At 37.5% G+C, this 22151-nt stretch overlaps 3 protein-coding genes across 4 annotated transcripts; all 3 read left to right on the top strand.

The window, feature by feature from the left end:
* The first annotated feature begins 7559 nt into the window (after window positions 1-7559).
* Window positions 7560-12409, top strand: LOC114740435 (respiratory burst oxidase homolog protein B). Its single transcript, XM_028928580.1, has 12 exons — window positions 7560-8208; window positions 8323-8479; window positions 9252-9300; window positions 9417-9530; window positions 9616-10044; window positions 10144-10530; window positions 10621-10716; window positions 10808-10923; window positions 11015-11117; window positions 11247-11320; window positions 11428-11942; window positions 12063-12409. The coding sequence occupies exons 1-12, from the start codon at window positions 7701-7703 to the stop codon at window positions 12170-12172; spliced, it is 2658 nt and encodes an 885-aa protein (XP_028784413.1). The 5' UTR covers window positions 7560-7700; the 3' UTR covers window positions 12173-12409.
* A 676-nt stretch (window positions 12410-13085) lies between these two features.
* LOC114740439 (heavy metal-associated isoprenylated plant protein 36) lies at window positions 13086-14737 on the top strand. The gene is made up of 3 exons (XM_028928585.1): window positions 13086-13218; window positions 13316-13391; window positions 13643-14737. The coding sequence occupies exons 1-3, from the start codon at window positions 13150-13152 to the stop codon at window positions 14407-14409; spliced, it is 912 nt and encodes a 303-aa protein (XP_028784418.1). The 5' UTR covers window positions 13086-13149; the 3' UTR covers window positions 14410-14737.
* Window positions 14738-16966: 2229 nt separating this feature from the next.
* LOC114740437 (cell cycle checkpoint control protein RAD9A) lies at window positions 16967-21843 on the top strand. 2 transcript variants are annotated; one of them, XM_028928582.1, is made up of 10 exons: window positions 16967-17132; window positions 17554-17673; window positions 17749-17857; window positions 18393-18644; window positions 18711-18823; window positions 19060-19124; window positions 19983-20227; window positions 20303-20459; window positions 20837-20877; window positions 20956-21843. In XM_028928582.1, the coding sequence occupies exons 1-10, from the start codon at window positions 17028-17030 to the stop codon at window positions 21105-21107; spliced, it is 1359 nt and encodes a 452-aa protein (XP_028784415.1). In that variant the 5' UTR covers window positions 16967-17027; the 3' UTR covers window positions 21108-21843. The 2 variants fall into 2 exon arrangements, with proteins under 2 accessions (XP_028784415.1, XP_028784416.1); XM_028928583.1 differs by lacking the exon at window positions 17554-17673 and having other exon boundaries at window positions 17111-17132; window positions 17801-17857.
* The last annotated feature ends 308 nt before the right edge of the window (window positions 21844-22151 follow it).

The following is a 22151-nucleotide window of genomic DNA, read 5'->3' as shown; positions in this document are numbered from 1 at the left end:
GGAAATCGGGTTCTGGTTAGCCGTATTTGGAAGGGACTGGGACAAATCTGTGGCCGAGCGGAAAGTATTTAGTTTGTTGGATCATTTTATATTATTATTCGCGTCACATTTATTAGGACAGATTACTTGAATTATTGTGAGGTGGATAGAATCAAAGGGAGATTGAATCAAGCCCTGAAATGAGACGAGGATTTCTTTTTTGACATGAAATTGAGACAGCAATAAAGAATATGGTATAAGTACGTAGCAGGACATGCAGGACAAGAAACAAAGGGACGGAGCTGAAGAAAAAGGTAAGAGAATCCGATGCAAATTTGTGTGTCTTTTTTTCTGAGTAGGATAGATCAATGTGTCTAAACAATAACATGTTGTGTACTATGTTTGGATATTGCTCACCGTGTCTGACGAGGGTACAGATTTGTAATTCAAATCATATCCACACATCAACATTAGTAGTACGACTCATCTCAAGTTTCAAAACTGAGGTTTGAGTTCGCATTAATCTGAACTTAACGCCTACATTTGTGTTTGTGTGTGATCTGAATGCTTAGTTGGGCTTTCACTGCATATCGCCTAAAGACTTGATGTAGGATATGGGCCTTGAGAGCCTTAGATGAATGCCTGCTAGATGGACTCGCCCAACTGAATACTTGCGTTAAGTCCATAGAAAAGGTTCTGATAAAAATAAAGAAATTTGGGAAGGAAAAAAAAAAAGTCCATCAAGAAGGTGATTGGAAAAAGCATGATGGGGTTGCAAGCACCTAAAAAAACTATTTTTACCCGAGCCAAACTAAAATTCTTTTTATATATTTATTTTATATGCTGTAAAATTACTTTTAAAATGATAATTTAGTTTTCATCTAAACATCTAAATTATATCTTCATACCTTTAAAATATGTGTGTGTTTCGCAATCAAGTTGGTAAGTAGCGGCCATACAACTTGATAATTTCATACCAACGAGGGTTGGGTTTAACGAAAGGGGTTAGTCTCCTATAACGTGATGAACTAAGGTTTAAATTCCCGCTAAGAGAAGTGCTTATATTTAGTGCCCGACAGTACCTCAAATAGGATGACCTTCAATAAAAAGATACATATGCTTTAGAAGGAAAAAAAACTTGATAATTTCATCAAAAACGAATATGGCGTTGCTCTCTAACAATCCTGCTTGCTGGTTACTACTTTTAGGAAAAAAAAAAAAATTATCACGCCGAACTTGAGTTTGAATGGTAAGATTTCTTGCACTTTTATTTATTACTCCTTCATTTTTTAATATAAGATCTATTTAACTAATTTGATTATATCAAGGAAGTCAAGTAAATTAGTTAATTATAAGAAATGTGACATATTTTTCTTAAAATACTATAATCATTTTTCTTAATGTCCCTCTCTCTTTTCTACTTGATTATAGTTGAGGGAATATCCATAAGGGTAATTTAGAGAAAATTGATAAACATGATAAATGGGTCTTATATTTAGGACCAAAACTAACTCAATAATTGGGTTTTATATTAAGGACCGGAGGAGTACTACATTAGCTTCTTAATATAATAGCTAGTTGACTAATCTGAGTTGATTAAAAAAATTAATTTAGTTATTTGTATTAAATATGTGTTATTTTTCTAAAATATTTTTGCCAAACAAGTATATTAGCTAGAACTATTATTATTACAAGGACTATCTTAAAAAAAAATATAAGAGAGAAAATATATTAAAATTTTATATTTGAGACTAAAATAAAAATTAAATCAACTCTTATATTGAAAAGCCTTACTAGCATTATGCATATTGATAGATTGATCATGCAAGTGCTTCCGTTTTTTTTTTGGCATGAAATGAGCCGCCGCGCTATCAATCAATTGGGACCCTCGTAAACTACCGTGCATTTTATATTTTGTACTCCTCTGATTCTTAATATAAGACCTATTTAACTAATTTGATTAGATTAAGGAAGTTAGATACGTTAGTTAATTATAAGAAAAGTGACACATTTTTTCTAAATACCATAATCATCTTCTTAATACCCTCTCTCCCTCTTCTACTTGATTATGGTTGAGAGAGTATCCATAGGGGTAATTTAGAGAAAAATGATAAATATGAAAAATGGGTCTTATATTTAGGACCAAAACCAACTCAAAAATTGAGTCCTATATTAAGGACCAGAGGAGTATTATTTTTTATGGCAGAGTGGGGGAAAATATTAAAAAATTAAAAATGGTCACGGTAGTCTTAATTCCACAAACACGCATCACGTCATCTTAAATTGTAATTTTTTTATAGAAAGTAATATTATTTCCGATTTTTAATATAAAATTTTATTTTATTTTTATTTTGATCTTAAATATAAGATTTAAATATATTTTTTGTTTTGTAATAAATCCCAACATATTTTATCTCTCATATTTATCTTTTTTTTAATATAGTTCTTGTAATAATAATAGTTATAACTAATATGCTTGATTAGTAAGAATATTTTAGAAAAAATAATACCTATTTATTATAAATAACTAACTTAATTAATTTTATTAATCTATTTAAATTGGTAAATTATTTTTTTATAGTTATCACGGAGGTAATATCAAAGAAAACGAGAGAGCCGGAAAATGAATGTTGTCTGGTTTAATTTGACTGCTTTCCATCACCAAGGCGTCTGGCGGAGGTGGACACCCGCATGGGATTTTCGAAGACGACCAGGTTTAACGACAGCTGTTATCCACTTCGCATCTTTATGAATTGACTCCAACCAGACATGTATGTACGAGGCACATACTGACGTTTGGCTTTTGGCCTTTTTCCAGTCTCAAGTCTTGACACGGTTTTGCCCCGTTCGTCGTTTTCGCTCTTTGAAGTTCCTCTCTTGGTTTTCCTGAATGGGATAATCACACAAAATTTCTAATCATTCCATTTGCGTGAGAGTGCGTGAAAAGAGGAAAAATTAACGTCGGAGCACCAAACGCGTTCCGTCTTCCATCTAATTTAGACGATACGGATCTCCAAGCTGACACATCATACCAAGATAAGTCGCCAATCATTCACCCACTTTTGACCACTTCCCTTCTCATGCCCTTTGTGTGTTCGGAGAACATAGACTATAAATGGTGGTTTCGCTGAAAACTATCAGCCAGCGTTATTATTACCTATTCTTGAACCGGCGAGTTTTCCTTCATTCCCGATGTCATTTTTCTTGTCCTCCGTATATATAAATCAACCCCCCACGACTAATTAGCTCCAAAGCTCACCCAAAAAAAAAAGGGGGGGGCAAAATGTCAACACGAATCTTGACTTTTCTGCCTTCTAGAGATCACCCATCACAACGAGTTGCTGGTGCAATTCGATCACACGGGAACACACCATTTGGATAGAAATGCAAATTGTCTAAATTATTTTGAACGAAGGCCCACTATATAAAGTACTGCTGGACATTAAGTATGTGTCTAAGTATTTTTCACATGCAGTCTAAAATTTAGAACTAGCCGCTGTTTGAACATTGACTTCGATCAGCTGTGCATGGACCATTAAGAGCATGCCTAGGATCAATTATATGGAACTAGGGAACTGGGTTGCCGGCTTGCCTTTATCTAATCACATGTTCACATGCATGGTTTAGCAAGTGTCCTAAAATATCTCGTTGTGTATTGAATCACGTCACAACTTGATCTCACGAGTTATCAACCCTTATTGTAAACATCACTCCGTATGTAGAATCAGAGAATCTGATTGATGGCCCCAAAAAAAAAAAAACAGAGAGGTGGGGAGAGAGTCTGATGTATTGAGAATCATTTCATGAAAAACTGATTCTTTTTTTTTCCCAGCCGATTTCTGGTTTGAACAGGGGTTTCTTGTTTCGTACTCGGTGAATCACTCGGGTCGCCACCGTTATTAACTTTATGCTTTTTGTGCAGAAACTAATAGCAGGTCACTTCTGATGAACTTTTTTTAAGGCAAAAGGAAAAAAGAAAAAAGAAAAAAGAGAGAGTGAGAGAGAACGAGAGTGGTTGGGTGAGCGTCGTGATGTTCTATAAGGACCATATTTCAGCTCTGATAGGAACTTAATTAGCGCAACCGTGCATTATGTCAATGATATGATATCCATGGCAGGGGGAAAATATGCTTTAGATGACATCTAAATGTCAATTTATCATTTATTTGCGTTGAATAACAGATGTATTGCATGTCGTACTTATCATAACGTTCCATTATTTTGCACGACAATTCTTCTGTTTATTCGTCTTCCAATGATATAAAAATGGATTTTTTAGTTGCGTGTGGAATGAAAATAATCCTCCGTTAACTGTTTCGATTAAGAATAATTTGTCATTCAGACATAATTGAACGGCCCCGTATTTCTGCACCAATTGACCACTAAATTAAACAATATATAGTTATTATCTATTAGCAGAATAAGCTAATTTCTTATAATATGGTGAACTAAAATTTGAATATTTATTGTAATAAAAATACTCATATTTAGTGTTTTGCAGTGTTTAAAAATAAACAATGTAGATTTTTTTTTTGCGGACACGTGGCATTGTGTTGGTCTCCATGTTCATGTCTTCCGAATTTCGAAGCAAGATGATTAGATTTTTTTTTTGGCCCACCAAAACAAGATAATTACATGGGGATAAAGAGATAAGGACTTGTGAATAGCAAATTCAACGCGTGCGTGCGCGTGTTTTTTTTGCCAGACTTTAGCTGGTTAATTGCATGTGGATTCTTATTAGTATTATTTTTACCTTTTTGCCGAGGCCAATTATAAAAACCTATACATCTATGGGAACAAGGGTAACACTGTGAATATTAATAGCCAAATTCCCGCAACTTGCTGCAGTACATCCAAATTACGTTTAGCTACTACGCATGATTTTAATATAAGATCTAGTTTAATTTTTATGTTAGTCATAAATATAAGACTTCAATTTACTTTGTCTCTCATATTATGCATTTTTCTCACAATAATCTTTCTAATAATGATAGTTCTAATCAGTACATTTGATTAGTAAGAATATTTTAGGAAAGACAACATCTATTTATTATAAATAACCAATTTAACTTATTTTTTTAATCTCTTCAAATTAGTCAACTAATTTTTATAAATAGGACTGGAGGCAGTATTTCGCAAGTTCCAAAAGACAACTGTTAATTAAAATATTAAAATATTAAAATATTATAAGAAATTTCTTCCCTCATCTAATACCAGTTAGTTAGATCCTAATCATATAAATGAAATACCAGATAAGATTACGAAGCCATCGACTCACCACTTTGACTCCCGTGGCCTCGTATTCTAGATGGAGACAAGGGCAACTGATGCCTCACACGCTGCTAAAGCAACGTTGCACCGTTTCTGAATTCAAAGAGCAGTATAAACAAAATACGCTGATGTTTACTTTCAATTTCTCACAATTATAAAAACAAAAAAAAAGGACTGTCAGTCATATATTTTATACAAAATTACTCCATCCCATTCACAAATAATGAATAATTAGTCAAGATTAGTTGAAAACAATAAATATGTTAGAAATAGACTTTTGTTTTTAAATATGACCTCGTAATAAATGAAAAAAAAAGAATGTATTGAAAAATGTGATAAGAAAAAAATAATGAAGGGTAATATTAAAAAAAAATACATTAAATATTAAGAAAAACCCAAACCAAAGTTATAAAATTGATCATATCCCTTCCTAAATTTGAAGTTTATAAATAGGACTGGAGAGATCAGTATAACTTATAAATAACATGATTTTTTAATATATCTTATATTATATTTATATTGTGCAAAAATATTATATGTATATTCAGATTATTTTACATTGTATATTAATATTATTAATTATTAATTCATTGACTTATCAACGTGGTTTCAGGCAAAAAAAAAAAAGACAATTTAGTGGGGTTACAATAAACAATCCAAGTGCATAGTATATCAAACAAATGGGATTCATTTATACTAATAGATTTGTAACCTAGTTACACAAAATTTTGCATATAAATGAAAAATGGATCTTATTTTTAACTTTTAACTTTTAAGCTATTAATAGCCACTCCTCTGATTTAGGGGGGAAAAAACAACGGAAATGATATCCGCGTGTGCATTGCTGCTTCTGCTTTCTCTACCCAGAACATGCCAAAAGTCTCGTTTGTGCCTCCCTCCTTTTATTAGTCGTGGTGGCCGGATAGTAAGCTTTGAATTGAAAGAAAAATAAAAATAAAAATCGATTAAATGATAGATTTTTCTTTTGCCTGATTGGTGGAATGATGGATGATCATGAAAAATCGATATCTACGATGCATATTTCAACCTCAGGGCAATAAATTAATGCAACTGGGCCACGAATCAAGGATTTGATTCTTATATTGGCGCTGGTCAAAAAAAAAATTCTTATATTGGCATAAGAACCTGTCATTTAACTGTGGCATTATTACAATCAAGTCTCATAAAAAAAATACTAAAAAAGTCTCAATAACAATATGAGCAATTTATAATGACAAGTCCTATAATAAAAATAACAATATCTGGGATTTATTTTTTAATTGTTTTCCTTGTTTGGGACTTCATTGCAATTTTCCCCTTCTGTTTTTGGCCAAAAAAAAAAGTGGCATTCTGTTGGGAAAGAGAACTCTGGCGTTCAACTTGCACAATATAACTGTTTCGGTGTTTAAAAAAATTTATTTCTACCAGTTTAAACTTAAAATGCGCTGTAATTTTGAGAAGCAGGTACATATTTTTGGGATGAGATGATCTGTCAGTTATTTTTAAAATATGGGAAAATATTATTACATCTGACTTGAGAATAAGGAATAAGGGAAACTGAATTTCAGGCAAAGAATTTAATTATTGGCAAATCCCCTAAACTTAAGTTATTACTAGCAGGCCTTTCGCGGAAACTTAATTGAAAAGGCACAGATAAGTTATAAAATTACTGTTTTGATTTACAAATGTCAGAGGAAGACTTATAAATCATGGCATGATAAAAAAAGAAAAAATCACACAAGTCCTCTCCCATGACCTGTAAGTTAGCTAATTACCCTATTTATTTTACACAAAATTTTTTACAAGACATATCAGTAATTAATATTTTTCTTGGTCTTCTACTCTTCTGCACGAGCTGCCCTGAGAATAAATTTAGAAACTACCATCATAGATAATTTAGAAGCCGGATTATTCTGTTAAAATAAAATTCGCAAAATTCAACCTTTAATTAAAAAATACGGTAATTGCAATTTCTGGTTTTTGCTTAGTAAAATACCAAAAAAAAAAACAGAGAGAGAGAGAGAGAGAGAGGATTTTTAAAGAGAGGAAACGTGAATGAAAATTCAGAGCATGTTCTTTAGTGGGATTAATTTGAAGGAAAGAAAGAAGCGGCACCCCCAACAACTCCCTCCGTCAACAACAAACAGGCATTAACAAATCACATAACCATTTCGCCTCGTCAAAACCACATACCCGCCCCTGGATTACTCTCCCCTTTTTCTGACTTGTCCCCTTCCTCCATATCCTTTTTTACTCCCTTCTCAGCTTACTTTTTCCCACTCTCTCTATAAATATTCCTCGACTCTCCTCCCTTTTCCCTCCAATTTCTGAGCCCCACACCCCCTGATCATCCACTCTAACCTCTCCCTAGTTTCCCTTCCACATTGAACACTGGATCATATACTGCGTAGAAAGTCACAGAATCTGGATCATCATCAGCACCGAGAGCAATGGAGATTCAGGACAGCCAGCAGGAATCTTGGTCGGAGACGGAGACGAGCACGGGAGGCCGAAGCACTCCGGGAGGCTTCAGTGGGCCTCTTAGTGGTCCATTAGTGTCCACCAAGAGGAAGAATAAGAGATCAAAGAAGGATGAACAAGAGTACGTGGAAATAACGCTGGACGTGCGCGATGACTCTGTTTCCGTCCAAAACATACGTGGCGGGGATCCCGAGACGGCCATCCTGGCCAGCCGTCTCGAGAAGAGGCCTTCCTCTCTGGGCTCTCAGCTGTCCTTCAAATTGAGACAGGTCTCGCAGGAGCTCAGACGCATGACCTCTTCCAACAACAGGTTCGACAAGATGGACCGGACCAAGTCTGGAGCTGCTCGTGCCTTACAAGGACTCAAGTTCATTTCAAAGAGCATCGGATCCGACGACTGGTCGCCGGTGGAGCAGCGCTTTGACGAGTTAGCTGTTGATGGAAAACTTCCCAAAACCCGCTTTAGCCACTGCATAGGTATGGATAAACAGATCGGATGCTCCTGTTTCTCGCTCACCTTCAGTCATTTAAGCAGCTCCAGTATGATGCCTACTTTTCTTACTAGCTGGAAATTAACTTGCTTATGATCAGGAATGGAGTCCAGTGAGTTCGCTGGTGAATTATTCGATGCATTAGCTCGTCGCAGGGGCATTACCTCTGCTTCCATAACCAAGGATGAGTTACGAGAATTTTGGGAACAAATCACGAACCAGAGCTTTGATTCAAGGCTCCAGACCTTTTTCGACATGTAAGCTTTTTATTTTTGACCGCATTCTTCCTTCGAGCACTTAGTGAATATAACGAAGCAGGATATTATTAACAATATTATTATTGCTTAAACTGGGGAAGGGTGAGAGATTTTTTGTCAGGACTCTGGATCGTCGTTAGGCGAAAAGAACAGTAGTCAAAATTAGTGTACTACTATAACTATATAGACAAAAGAAAAAAACATAAAAACAAAATTAGATTACTCTTGCTATTTTTCTGTACAGAAACACTGCTCAAAAGAGTTTCTTCGGCCGTGAACTCTTTTTAAGGTTTTATTTTGCCTTCGCAAGGGCAGGATGGCTAAACTACTCCGCGTAGGACAATGTAATGACATGGCATGTAAAGCCATACGTCAGAGGGTCAAAGAGTGCAGTTGTTGACTAAATTTTATATACCATTACCTACAGAAAAAGTGCAAGGTAAATTGACTGGTAAGCCCTCGAGCTGGTCTTGTAATGAGGGCGAAGGCTTTGAATATGTAACAAACAGGCCAATAAATATGAAACAGAATGACGATTGACGAATCGAGTATGGGTTGAGTGGAGGGGTGAAATTTATGTAGCTAGAGACAGCGACAACTTTTGAAAAAGGAACTATACGGCGGAATCTGTAAGTCAAAATAATTAGGTAAAAAAAACAAAGGGCCAAAAGGAATTAGGTAAAAAGGATAACTGCCAGATGTCAAATTCGGGACACATGCAATTTCATTCGTTATTTCACTAACTTGATACAGTTATTCGACAATATGCCAGGGTGGACAAGAATGCGGACGGACGAATAACGGAGGAAGAAGTGAAAGAGGTGAGATTTATCACAAGAAAAGAGAACCAAAAAAAAAAAAATGCAAGTCATATAAGTTCAACTGCTGATTTTCCTGGATCCTCAGCGAGTAACATTATTGAACAAACACGGTGCAGATTATCGGCTTAAGCGCTTCCGCGAATAAGCTGTCAAAAATACAAGATCGCGTGGAAGAATACGCTGCACTGATTATGGAGGAACTGGACCCCAACAATCTGGGATACATCGAGGTATCCATGTTTTACTGGGATTATTACTATTATTGGGCTGGCTGAAGTAGAGGCCCAACAGAATTTCACAGTTGATGCATTGCAGGTGTACAACTTGGAAATGCTGCTCCTGCAAGCGCCAGCAAAGTCGGCGCACTTAACGTCGGGAAGTAGAGTAATGAGCCAGATGCTGAGCCAGAAGCTAGTGCCGACGAAAGAGAGCAACCCCATCAAGAGGTTGCTTCGACGGCTGAGGTACTTCGTGGAGGACAATTGGAAACGTATTTGGGTGATAGCGTTGTGGGTTTCCATATGCGCCGCCCTTTTTGCCTGGAAATTCGTACAGTACAAGCACCGGGCTGTGTTCCACGTCATGGGCTACTGTGTTTCAACCGCCAAAGGTGGCGCCGAGACTCTCAAGTTCAACATGGCCCTCATCCTGTTACCTGTTTGCAGAAACACCATTACTTGGCTTCGAAGCAGGCCCAAGCTAGGCGCCATCATTCCCTTTGACGACAACATTAATTTTCACAAGGTACTTCCCACAATGCTACTTCATCTGATGGTACATAATAATTATTTAATTACACTGCTCATTTTCAATAATACCGTGGGCGTCTATCCGTTTATGAAGGTGATAGCCTTCGGCGTTGCAATTGGGGTCGGGCTGCACGTGATACCGCATCTCACCTGCGACTTTCCGAGGTTATTGCATGCCACGGACTCCGAGTATGAGCCCATGAAGCAATTTTTTGGGGATAAGAGGCCCAACAATTACTGGTGGTTCGTTAAAGGGACTGAGGGTTGGACCGGGTTGGTAATGCTCGTACTTATGGCCATAGCCTACATTTTGGCCCAACCTTGGTTTCGCCGGAATAGGCTAAACCTCCCCACAACTATCAAAAAGCTCACCGGCTTCAATGCTTTTTGGTACTCCCACCATCTCTTCGTCATCGTCTACGTGCTTTTCATCATTCATGGATACTTCCTTTACCTCTCCAAGAAGTGGTACAAGAGAACGGTAAGGGTCGACAACCTTCCCTTTGTGTTTTGCTTGAAATCTTCTTCCAATCCTTTGCTGGTTTTGCTGATGCAAAATTTCTCGGCGCAGACATGGATGTATCTCGCCGTTCCAATGTTACTGTACGCATGCGAACGACTGATTCGTGCTTTTAGGTCGGGCTACAAAACTGTGAGAATTTTGAAGGTACATTTAATTTAGTTAAAAAAATCCCTATGTTTTGATTTCGGTTTTCTGGTGGCGTTTTTAATGACTTAATTCTTCTCTGAAAACTCAGGTTGCAGTTTACCCGGGGAATGTATTGGCGTTGCACATGTCTAAACCACAAGGGTTTAAGTACACCAGTGGCCAATACATTTACGTCAACTGCTCAGATGTCTCCCCATTTCAATGGTATGTTAATCATATACGATATATTTATTTAAGTCTAAAATCGGGGTAATACGAGGATACTGGCTAAGTTTCATTTACGTGGCATTTGCAGGCATCCCTTTTCTATTACATCAGCTCCAGGAGATGACTACGTTAGCATTCACATTCGGACTTTGGGTGACTGGACATCGCAGCTCAGAGCTGTTTTCGCCAAGGTAAACCTTAATGCACACAACTGTTTTTGGAAAAAGGGAAGTTGGTGTTAGTTGAACTGGTCAACTGGACATATATTTCCTCAAATATCTTTGATAACTAAATTCCCGTTCTCCACGTGATTGATGCAGGCATGCCAGCCAGCAAATGATGGCCAAAGTGGTCTCCTACGTGCTGACATGTTACAAGGAAACAACAAACCCAGGTCAGCCATCTGTAATGTCGTTTCAAAGATATAACTAGCTAGAAAGCTATATGCTTGTCAAAAATGACTTCTCGCTGACTCCGTCGAAACTCACTTGTCAATTGCAGGATGCCGAGGCTCTTGATTGATGGCCCTTACGGAGCTCCGGCACAAGACTACAAAAACTATGAAGTCCTCCTTCTTGTGGGCCTTGGAATTGGTGCGACCCCTTTGATCAGCATACTCAAAGACGTGCTAAACAACATTAAGCAGCAGAGTGACACGGAAGAAGGAACGGTAGAGAATGGGTTTAGGAGCCACAAGAGGAAACCTTTCGTCACCAAGAGGGCCTATTTCTATTGGGTCACTCGTGAGCAAGGTTCCTTCGAGTGGTTTAAGGGCGTGATGAACGAGATTACAGAGAACGACAATGATGGTGTGATCGAGCTTCATAACTATTGCACGAGCGTCTATGAAGAAGGAGATGCTCGATCGGCACTGATCACAATGCTTCAATCTCTCCACCATGCTAAAAATGGCGTTGACATAGTTTCAGGAACAAGGGTCAAAACCCATTTTGCTAGACCTAATTGGCGTAATGTCTTTAAGCATGTGGCCCTCAAGCACCCTGACCAAACAGTCGGTGAGTATTGATTCTACCCTTTGATTTCTGAAATCCATATTCTGCAACTAATTGCTTCTTTTTGCGTCTAATGCTGGTTATTCCTCGACTTATTTCCAATTTTCTCATGTGTACTTTCAGGTGTTTTTTACTGTGGGGCGCATGGATTAGTTGGGGATCTAAGAAGGCTTTCTCAGGACTTTTCCAGGAAAACCTCAACCAAGTTTGATTTTCACAAGGAGAACTTTTAGATTCTTTTCTACTAGTTCGAAATTTTATCAATTGTATTATATGTTATATAGAATCAGTGTAATTTTTGTCCTTCTCTTTCGCGTGAGGATTGTTGATGCATGTTTATTACAGGTAGTAGATCAAAGGCTGTATTTTAAACATAGGTTTGTCAAGTATTTGCATTCACTTCCAGGGAACGTGAAGTGATGCTGTTGTAAGCTTTCATACGATCAAAAAGAATCAAGTAGCTATTGCCCCGTAGAAAACTTCCATACTCGAGATTGAAAATGTGTAGCCACAGAAGGCACAAAATATTAAAAGAAGTTGGTTTCAGTTATACAAAGGCCATTGGAACTAGTCTTCCTGGCTCTGAAGATGAAATCGTAAGAGTCACAATGGGTAATCAGTTGATCAAAGCAACATAGGTACGAGTTGCTTTGGTAATAGGCAAGAGAACCTTGCGCGCTTCTATTTGACGCTCATAAGAATACGATGTAATTGCTATTGGACTGCGAAAAACATCAAAATTACTATTGGTATTTGAGATTCTAGTATTATACGAAGCTAACACGAAATTACTAGACTCCTTATTTAATTAACACTGTTTTCTGTGACAAATGGAGGAACGTTATACAAAAAAAATCAATCAAGGGGAATCAGACACTGGCCAGCAGAAGAAGGAAAAAGTGTGATGAGGCATCAAATGCTAAATTGATGGTGACAGGTGTCCACAACACAAAAACTTGCAATAAAATTTAATGTCATCAAACTTGTCCACATCCCGCTATTTTGAGACCGAACTCTCTGGTCTACTCTGTTTTCCTCCCACTGCCACCTTACCAAGGCCCTTCTTTTCATAACCACCTTCCTTTTGTGTTTTTTGTTTCAGGCCAATATCTTAAGGCCTTGTTTGCTTGCTTTTTAAGCATTCCCATCCCATCAATTTCAGACAACCCTTCCCCCAGGCGGAAGTCTAGTTTATATATCAGAAGTTCGAATGGCTGCGACAGAGACAAAAGTAGTGGAGGTGAAAGAAGTGGATGAACAGATAGAGCTCAAATGCAAGGCAAGGCACTGTTCAGTTAACATTATGGTTCATTCATCTTTTTAATCAATTGTCGAGTGTATCAGGCTCTGAACATTTTCCTTCTGCATGTACACAGACATACGTGTTGAAGGTCTCCATTCACTGCGAAGGCTGCAAAAGGAAAGTTAAGAAAATACTGCAGAGTATAGATGGTATTACTACTAATCTTTAAAGTCTCTTTTTTCCATCTTTTTTTCCCTCAGGTCCATCGTGGTGCTTCTCATTTAATTTCTTCCAAACATTAAATTCCTATGCAACTTACTCTTCTAAGCTTCTCCAATCCAGCTTTTACATAACTTTTGTTTATGATAGTTTTTTTTTTTTTTGGGGGGGGGGTTCTGGTGGACAATTCTCGTTTTACATGATATGTCAAGTTTCTCCTCATGACTGCCCTGAGGTTCAGGTGTTTACGACATAAACATCGATTTGAGGAAACAGAAAGTCACGGTAAAGGGCAACGTAGACGGCAAGACGCTGATAAAGAAGCTAACAAAATCAGGGAAGCATGCAGAGTTGTGGCCTGAAAAGTCCGCTTCAAAAAAGAAAAAGCAAGGGAAATCTGAGAACCAAGAGAAACAGAACAACCCCGAGAGCAGAGAAGACAGCAACCAAGACGATGATGAAAGAGAAGGCGGTGTACAGTTTCAAGAACCAATAACAGAGGTGAAGCAGGTTGTGACTGTATCGGGCGGTAACCAGCCCCCACTGCCGGGTGGCAACGAAAATGAAGCAGGGAACGAGAGAAGTGACGGTGGAAAGAAAAAGAAGAAGAAAAAGAAGAAGAAGGGGAATAACAGTGGAACCGGGGGCGGTGAACGTTCTGGCGATGCACCGGCGAATCAGGGACAGGTTCAAGTACTGGAAGCGGTCCCAATTCCAAGCACAGGCAATCAGAATCTTCCAGGTCATGACATTGGCCATCATTACCCACCACATCATTACCATGCACCACCAGCGTATACGGGGAACTGTCACACGACATATGCCGGCAACAGCTACAGCACAGCGAATTATAACCCCAAAGGATCGTATTCGTGCGCCCACGTACATCCAAGCGACGAGACGGGAATGGAGCCTTCGCCGTACGATTCCGAACCGTATACATTGCGGCCGTCGGATTCTTTTGAGTTTCTTAGCGACGACAATCCGAACGGATGCGCAGTCATGTGAGTACGATCGCCAAGCGTGAGGGGTGATTTTGTAGTAACAAGTAGATGTAGAAGAACACAATACGGATTTAGTGTAGTTTAATTAAAAAGGAGGGTCCTTTTTTTTTTCTGTAGGTAGAATTTTTATCTTAATGATCCTACAGTGTATGCGACTCTTTCTCCGGTGCTTAACCTGCCCCTTGTGTGTGAGGGTGTTTACCTAAAGTTTACATAATTTTTCTGACTTGGAGACTAAAAGGGATCGTGAATGTGTGGTACGCATATGTGCTTTGTATCATACTTTGTTTTTAGGCCGGGAGTGCTTCGTATTGTGCTGGTTATATCTAAAACAGAGACCTCAATCAGATGATGCTCCGTTTCATATACATACATACATATATATTCCATGAATCACTTTGATTTTTGCGGGTGTCTAGATGCTGGTCGGGCCAAGCATGATAAAAAGATAAAAAGCAAGGGAAGCATTGTAAAAGAAGAGTGGAGGGACACGTGTCAAGATAGCTAAAGTTGTTGAAAGATGGAACAATAAAAGTGGGCCCTCAGTGCATAAAGAGGCAAGTTGAGAGGTGGAAGTGGATTTTGAAGCACGGGGGCGGATCAAGTGCTACCAAATGGTGAGAGGGGTCTTTAATTAATATATAATTCACGAGACGGCCTCTTCAAAGTGTGGGGTGTGGACATTCCTCGAGTCTGGTCAATTATATATGCGTCTCCAAACAGTGCATGGTAGTGGCAAAATTCAGACCAAGTGGTGAATGCATGCAAGTGATTGGATTTGGAAAGCGGTGGATCAGTGAGGAAGCTAGCGAGCATTGTGAAGAAAAAAAAGAGGAAAAAAAGTGGACCGTATCAGCTCTATAAAAGAATCCGGGAAAGTTTTCAAGTGGTGTCTGGTTCAATCAGCAAGCATGCATATCCAAACAAGCATATTCTCATTTGAGAGAAACGCACAATTTACGCCTTGCACTTGTGGGAACCTGATTCTTCCCATCCAAGGCTTCCCCACCCCGACCTTCTCCCATCAGATTTTTTTTCTTTAACCATAATAAGATACTGGTTATACTCCCTCCGACGGCCTCCGGTGAAATTTATCTCACTTTAAATAAAAGATTTCAATTTATTTTATCCTTCGGCGACTCACTGTTATAACTGGCGTCATTATGTTAATACTTCTATATTTTTATTGAATAATTTATATTTAGTGACATGATTATATTAATACCGTTATTTGAAAAGATATCTTAGCATCGTCATGGTCTATACATCCAAGCATCTTCATTATTCATCATACTTGTTTATAAAAAAATTTATTAATACATGTGTGCGCGTCGATAATATTGTAATTGTTTGAGGGCTTGGTATTGCTTTTTACAATAAAATACAGATCACACAATAATTTTGGTTTCTTTAGAATGGTTTATAAGTAATATTTTAATCGTTATTTATAAAATATGAAGTAAATATATAAGAAGAATTTTATCTAAACTTACATGAGATGTACTGACAAGTGTTTTAAAACATTTTTTCAAATACACTCTTTGTAAGTGGGTGTCATGGTATAATTTTAAGAACTTATCCGCATGTGCATCCATACTAGCTAAGCTACTAAAGGATACCGGATCTATTTCACCAAAAAAAAAAACCGGATCTAACAATAAAATTAGGATTTTGAAATATATGGGCACTAAAATATAATTAAATCAACAGGCAGCATCAAACTCAAGGGAGAGGTTTGGCTTCCTTTCTATTTATTATCTATACCGTTAGATCAACATTCAATGGTTGAGATTTAACGCTCTATAATAGTATTATTATAACATTGATCAAACAACAAATATATATATATTGAAGTAGTTAGAAATTAATGTGCATAACTGTAGATTTTTTTAAAAAATATTTTATAATTCTTTTATTTTTTTCATGATATTTTTATTATTTAATAGTATAATAATACTATTATAGTGTATTAAATCTTATTCATTAGATGTTAATCTAATGGTAGGGATAATAAATGCAGGTATTTCTCTACCCCAAATGGAGGGCGTCATTCGAATGGTTGGAAAAAAGGGTGCATTCGGATTAAAGCAGGGGAAAATAAATTAAAAAAAATTTATAGATATGATTACGGGCATAATAAATTCTATTAACGTACTTCAGCAAAAAAAAAAAAATTCTGTTAACGCAATGAGGACTGGATTTTAAAAAAAAAATAAATTTAGAGACAAGATTGAAAATATTTACTAAATGATTAGAGTTAAAATTATTTTTATGTATAAATTATTAAAAAGAACACGGGGAGTCGAAGAGACATCCCAAAAACTGAGTATTAAACGTTTCTGACGGCATATTATTGCTCAGACAGTGACCATTGATTAGCAGCTCATGATTGTTGGCCAAAAAAAAAAAAACACAGCCCGTGATTAAATTAAGATTTTTGCTTAAAAACAAATTGTTCAAATTATTCTTTCTACTTAGTTATAAATTCACTCGCCAAGTCGAACAGCAGACGGTGCTGGATGCCTGGATCCGGGTCCAGGACGTTACCGTAATTTAACCGTTCCCGCCAAGGAGCCAGCCCTAATTTGGATCATCCTTCCCGCGACTCCCAGAGGTCGGTTAATGGAGTTCGCGTTGAGTGACAACGCCCTGAAAACCTTTGCTCGCTGCGTCACTTGTCTCGCCCGCATCGGAAATGAGCTTTCTATTCAAGCCTCTTCCTCTCAGGTACTTCAATTTCTCTCGCTTTCCCTATCTCTTTTTCTTTCTCCCAGTAACTCATCTCTACTTCTCATCATCACTCGCGCTCGCATAGGCTCAGACCAATGCTGACCATCCCATTTATTCGTGAGTTTTATTTGATTACAATCCAGGATGAGTTTTTGGGTTACTCCACCACTCTTTGGTTGGCCCACTAGTTTTTTTTTTTTTTCCCAGCAGAAAATCTCATTTTAGACCTCATTGTTGCGCGTTAATAAAACCATCTACCTCTTCCTTTTAAGTCCGAGTCTTATGTAAACGACTCAGGCATTCAGAATAAGCACAATTAGTATTTCAGGCCAGGCAAGTGACGTGGTGATTGCCGGCTATAATTGCCTATTTTGACTGTTTCTCTTTCTTTCTCCCCCTTTCTATTCCCTGCTTACAGCTTGTTTTCCACGCTCTCAATTCATCGCGATCAGCATATCAATCCATTACCTTCAAACCAGGCTTCTTTGATGTCTACACAGTATCGGGAAACCTGGCGCAATTTAGTGTACTTTTGAAGGTGGGAGAGAGATGGTATTTCGTCACTTAATTTCAGCTTATCTCGGAATTTTTATCATTGACATACTTTGGCCAGGCTATTTGTTCAGTTTTCAGGACCCCTATAACAAATATTGATCGTTTAACAGTGAGACTGCCTGGTCCTGACGCTTCTAAAGTGCAGTGGATACTGGAATGCTGCAATGGTAAAATCCAGATTCACTGCCTGTATGCATGCTTTCTTTTGTCATTTAGTCTGACTACTACCATGAATAAATTTATGGCATCTAACAGCAACTCTCCCTATAACAAGTTTTGGAATGCAGCTGGTTCGCTTTTGGATTTGAAGTTATCTAATCTGCACTCCTAACTAGATTATCACTGTTGAAAGTAAACTCCTTCTTGACACTGATTACAGGATTTCCTTTAAGTAGAAAAACTGTGACGTTAAAGTAGGCTCAGCCTTATCTAGCACGCCAACCGTGTCCATTTTTGTTTAAACACCCCCCCCTGCCAATTGCCACAAGCTTAGGGTTATTTTCTGAGTTATGACAAAACGTACTTCCTATTGGGAAGCTTTGAAGCACTTCAGCAATATGATTGTTTTCAATCTGTATATTAGCCAATTCAACTCGAAATCAACTGAAGGCTTAGGTGATATAGTGGGCGTTTTGATTCGAGTGTCTATCGATGTTCCATGTAGAGCAGGGGCTTGAAAGTTCTCCTTTTTATTGACTGCAGGTATGAGGAAAACCTATTGGATTACATGCAATACCGAATCTGACATACAGCACTTATCCCTTGATAGGCAAAAATTCCCAAGTAACTTTGTTGTGAGGCCTCAAATTCTCAACAGGTTACTAGCTAATTTTCAATCATCTCTCCAAGAGATTACCATCATCGCAACAGAACCATCCTCGTTACCTTCTGATGCTGCAAGTGAAATTGGTGGAAAGGCTGTTGAACTTCGAAGTTATTTGGACCCAACCAAAGGTAAATACGTTCTGTGGATGGCTTTATGAAACATATTATTATTTATTCATTAGGTCCTTTTGACAGATAATGACTCATTGCTACACACCCAGTTGTGGATTGATCCTAAAGAGGAATTTTTACAGTATATTCATAATGGAGACCCTGTTGATGTGACTTTCAGTGTAAAAGAACTGAAGGTAAAGCATGTGAAGCTATCTTATTGGGCTGGCAGGTCATGTATAAATTAGTCTACTTACTGTTGGATAACGCTCGTTGTCACTTGACATGCTGATTTTTACTATTAATGCCTTCTTCTTCTTCTTTTTTTCCGCTTTTTGTTTTTGGTTTTTGGTAACCTTTCTCTCTTACCTTCCTACTGTATATGAAAAGTGTAAATTTTTTATGGGCATGATCTTCTTTTGTCATACTGCAGGCTTTTCTTTCATTCTGTGAAGGCTGTGAAGTTGACATCCATTTACATTTTGAGAAAGCTGGAGAGTAAGATGCATTCTGAAATTGAACCAACCGTTATCGTCTTTATTTGCTTCCCTTATGCCCCCCCCCCCCCAAAAAAAAAAGTTGAACTTCTTTTATATAAACGGTCTAGAGTTTATGATGAGTGTGGATGACAACACGTTTCACGACTCCAACAAACTCCAAATGTGGTTTGCTGCTAGGATTATCTTCCCAATTCATAAAGAGGGATAAAATTTGTGCAGACATTTCTTGTAGTGTTTTATGATGCTAGTTAATGATGGAGATGAAAGAGGATGGGATGCAAGTGGAATAGTTTCCCTTGATGGAATTTTTAAGCTTATGGAGAAGAACTGTCTTACTTCCTTCTCGCCCTCAAATCCTTCCATTTTATTTAGACCAGAGTGGGGCATAAGAAAGAAATGATCTTATCTTTTTTCTTAAAAACTCGTAGACTACTATCTAATCATAAACACAATTGATTAGAAAAAGTTTATAAGGGTTGTTCTGGAACTTCAAACTTACCTTCACTTCTTTATCTCGTTAATCCTTCAAGCAGTAGGATGGAATCTCCTCTCCTTGCCATCACTTTCCTTTTCATTTCATTCTCTCTTCTATTCTTCCAAACATAGCTTTGATGTGCCAGTGGATAGACATTGTTGATGTAAGTTATAAACCTATTATCTTGCTTCTCATGTTTTATGCTAGTATCTGCCAAGATACTAGTATTTGACAACCTGATGTTACTCTATTCTTTAATTAGATGCGGGACTCATGCATTGCATAGAGTCTAGAAATGAGCTACACTTATACAGCCTATGAATGGTATGGCTTATCAAAGTTTTTATATTCTATATTGATAATAATGCTTATGGGTTGCAGGCCTGTTTTAATGGCACCTAAATTTGGTTTGGAAGATGGGCCTGATTCAAATTTTGACGTCACACTTGTCTTGGCAACCATGTTGGTATCTCAGCTACATGAAGGTGCCTCAGAAGTTCCACAGGCATCTCCCAGAATCCATGCTCAAACTGAAAAGGGTGGATCTCATGTGCGGCAAGAAAATTGTAAAACAAATGTATCTGAGCTTCCATCTGATCACACCCGTATATGGTCTGACCTATCAGGCAAGTTAAATATCATAATTTGAATGACATGGAATAGAATCCCAACTCTCATTTGCTTTGGCTTCTTTGGGGCAGGAAGTGCAACTAAAAATACTAGTGGTATGGAAGAAAGACAGGCACAAAGAGAAAAATTTTTGAATGATAATGAACAGAGGGAGATTCAAAGGATTGTTACAATGCAGATTTCAGAAGTAGCATCAGCCGCAAGAAATAATTTTGTTGAGAACAATTCGTATCCTCAATTCTAGTGTTGCCTCTGTTTCTATCCATTAATATCTGAAGCATCACCGTTTATTGTCTCACTCAATATTAGGGGCAGTTTAAAGGGACCTCAAAGAAGACCCTAAGAATGAAGACTTTGTAGAGTTTATGCATTGCAATGCTCGCATTGAATGCAATTTCTTACTGACGGCCAAAAAAAAAAGAATGCGATTTCTTACTGCATTATTCTGTTGGGTTTATTCATTGAAATGCTTGCATTGAATGCAGTTCCTTACTGCATTATTCTCTCTTAGATGTTGTAGACTGTTAAAAGGACTGCTGGTAACTTTAGCATGCATTGTCATTTGACAAATTGTCAAATTTAATGTACCTTGACTGATCAATTAGCTACCATCCAACTGAGAAAGATCGTGTCCAAGAACCTCAAGGTGAGCTGACTCCACTTGTCAATGGGCTTACTTCATTGCTGCACTTGCCATATCTAAATAATGAAACTCTTCTTCCAGATGGGATGCAAGGCAATGGTCAGGGCTTTTCTCAGCATCACCCTAGCAATTGGGTAGAATCTGAAGAGGATGATAATGATGATGATGATGATGATGGGGATGAGAACGAGCAGTATGTTCAGTCAACACCACCATATTATGAGGAATCATAACATTGATCAAACTCTATTGATTGTTCTCTTTCCTCTGTAAGTATTCTTGCCAATTCTGGTCACCGTGATTTTCAATGGATTGGACATGAGCAGAAGGCACCCCTTCTTGCAGCTTGTAAATCATTGGCTTCGGGTGGCTTAAGACTTGTGGTAAACGTAAATGTGTTTAAATGTACTGAAATTATCGGACACCCTCCCTTTTTTCTAATGCATGCATTTTTTTTTTATAAATATTGAGGCATTTTATCAAAATTTTTATCGAAGTAATCATAGGTTCGCCCTTCTCTATATTACAACTTCAAGATAATTGATCGTGTATTTTAAGGCATATTTCAAAGTAAGTGCTTCCTTCTAAGATTGTGACGTAATCTCATATTAATAAATTCTTACTGCTTCCTCGACTTCGAAATACATGCTTCTTTGATGATAAACGAGTCTCCAGGGATGTGATAGTTGATAGGCGAAATGGGAGATGCTAGCGAGACCAGAATAGGTGAAAAGGAGATAGAAGAGTAGGATAGGCATAGATTTGAAAAGAGCTTAACTCGGGAGCAGAGTAGATCGAGTAAAAAACACAAACGGACGCTTAAGAATCTGATTTAGCTATTGATGGCAAGAACGCACTGCGACAATGGCGATTTGAAGCCAAACACTTGCTAACTTGCTTGCATACACGCTTCGGCTAAAGAGAAAAGACTGAAAACAAACAACAGAAGACACGGGAGAAAGGAGGCAAATTTAGGTAGGTAAATTTTTATTTTTATTTTTTTTATGGTACTCTTCCGTCTTAATTATAAGACCCAATTGACTTATTTGAGGAGATTAAGAAAGTAAGTTAAATTGGTTATTTATAATAAATAAGTGTTGTCATTCTTAAAATATCCTTGCTAATTAAGTATATTGGCTAAAACTATAATTATTAGAAGGATTATCTTGGAAAAAAATGCATAAATATAAGAGACAAAATGGATTAAGGTCTTATAATTAGGACCAAATAAAAAGTCAAATGGAGTCTTATAATAAGGATCGGAAAAGTATTAGATG

The sequence above is a fragment of the Neltuma alba genome, unplaced genomic scaffold (genome assembly GCF_004799145.2).
Source record: "Neltuma alba isolate B1F8T4 unplaced genomic scaffold, ASM479914v2 tig00003151_pilon, whole genome shotgun sequence".
Classification (NCBI taxonomy): domain Eukaryota; kingdom Viridiplantae; phylum Streptophyta; class Magnoliopsida; order Fabales; family Fabaceae; genus Neltuma; species Neltuma alba.
Note: the sequence above shows the minus strand (reverse complement) of the source record. Positions and strands in the feature narration are given on the sequence as shown.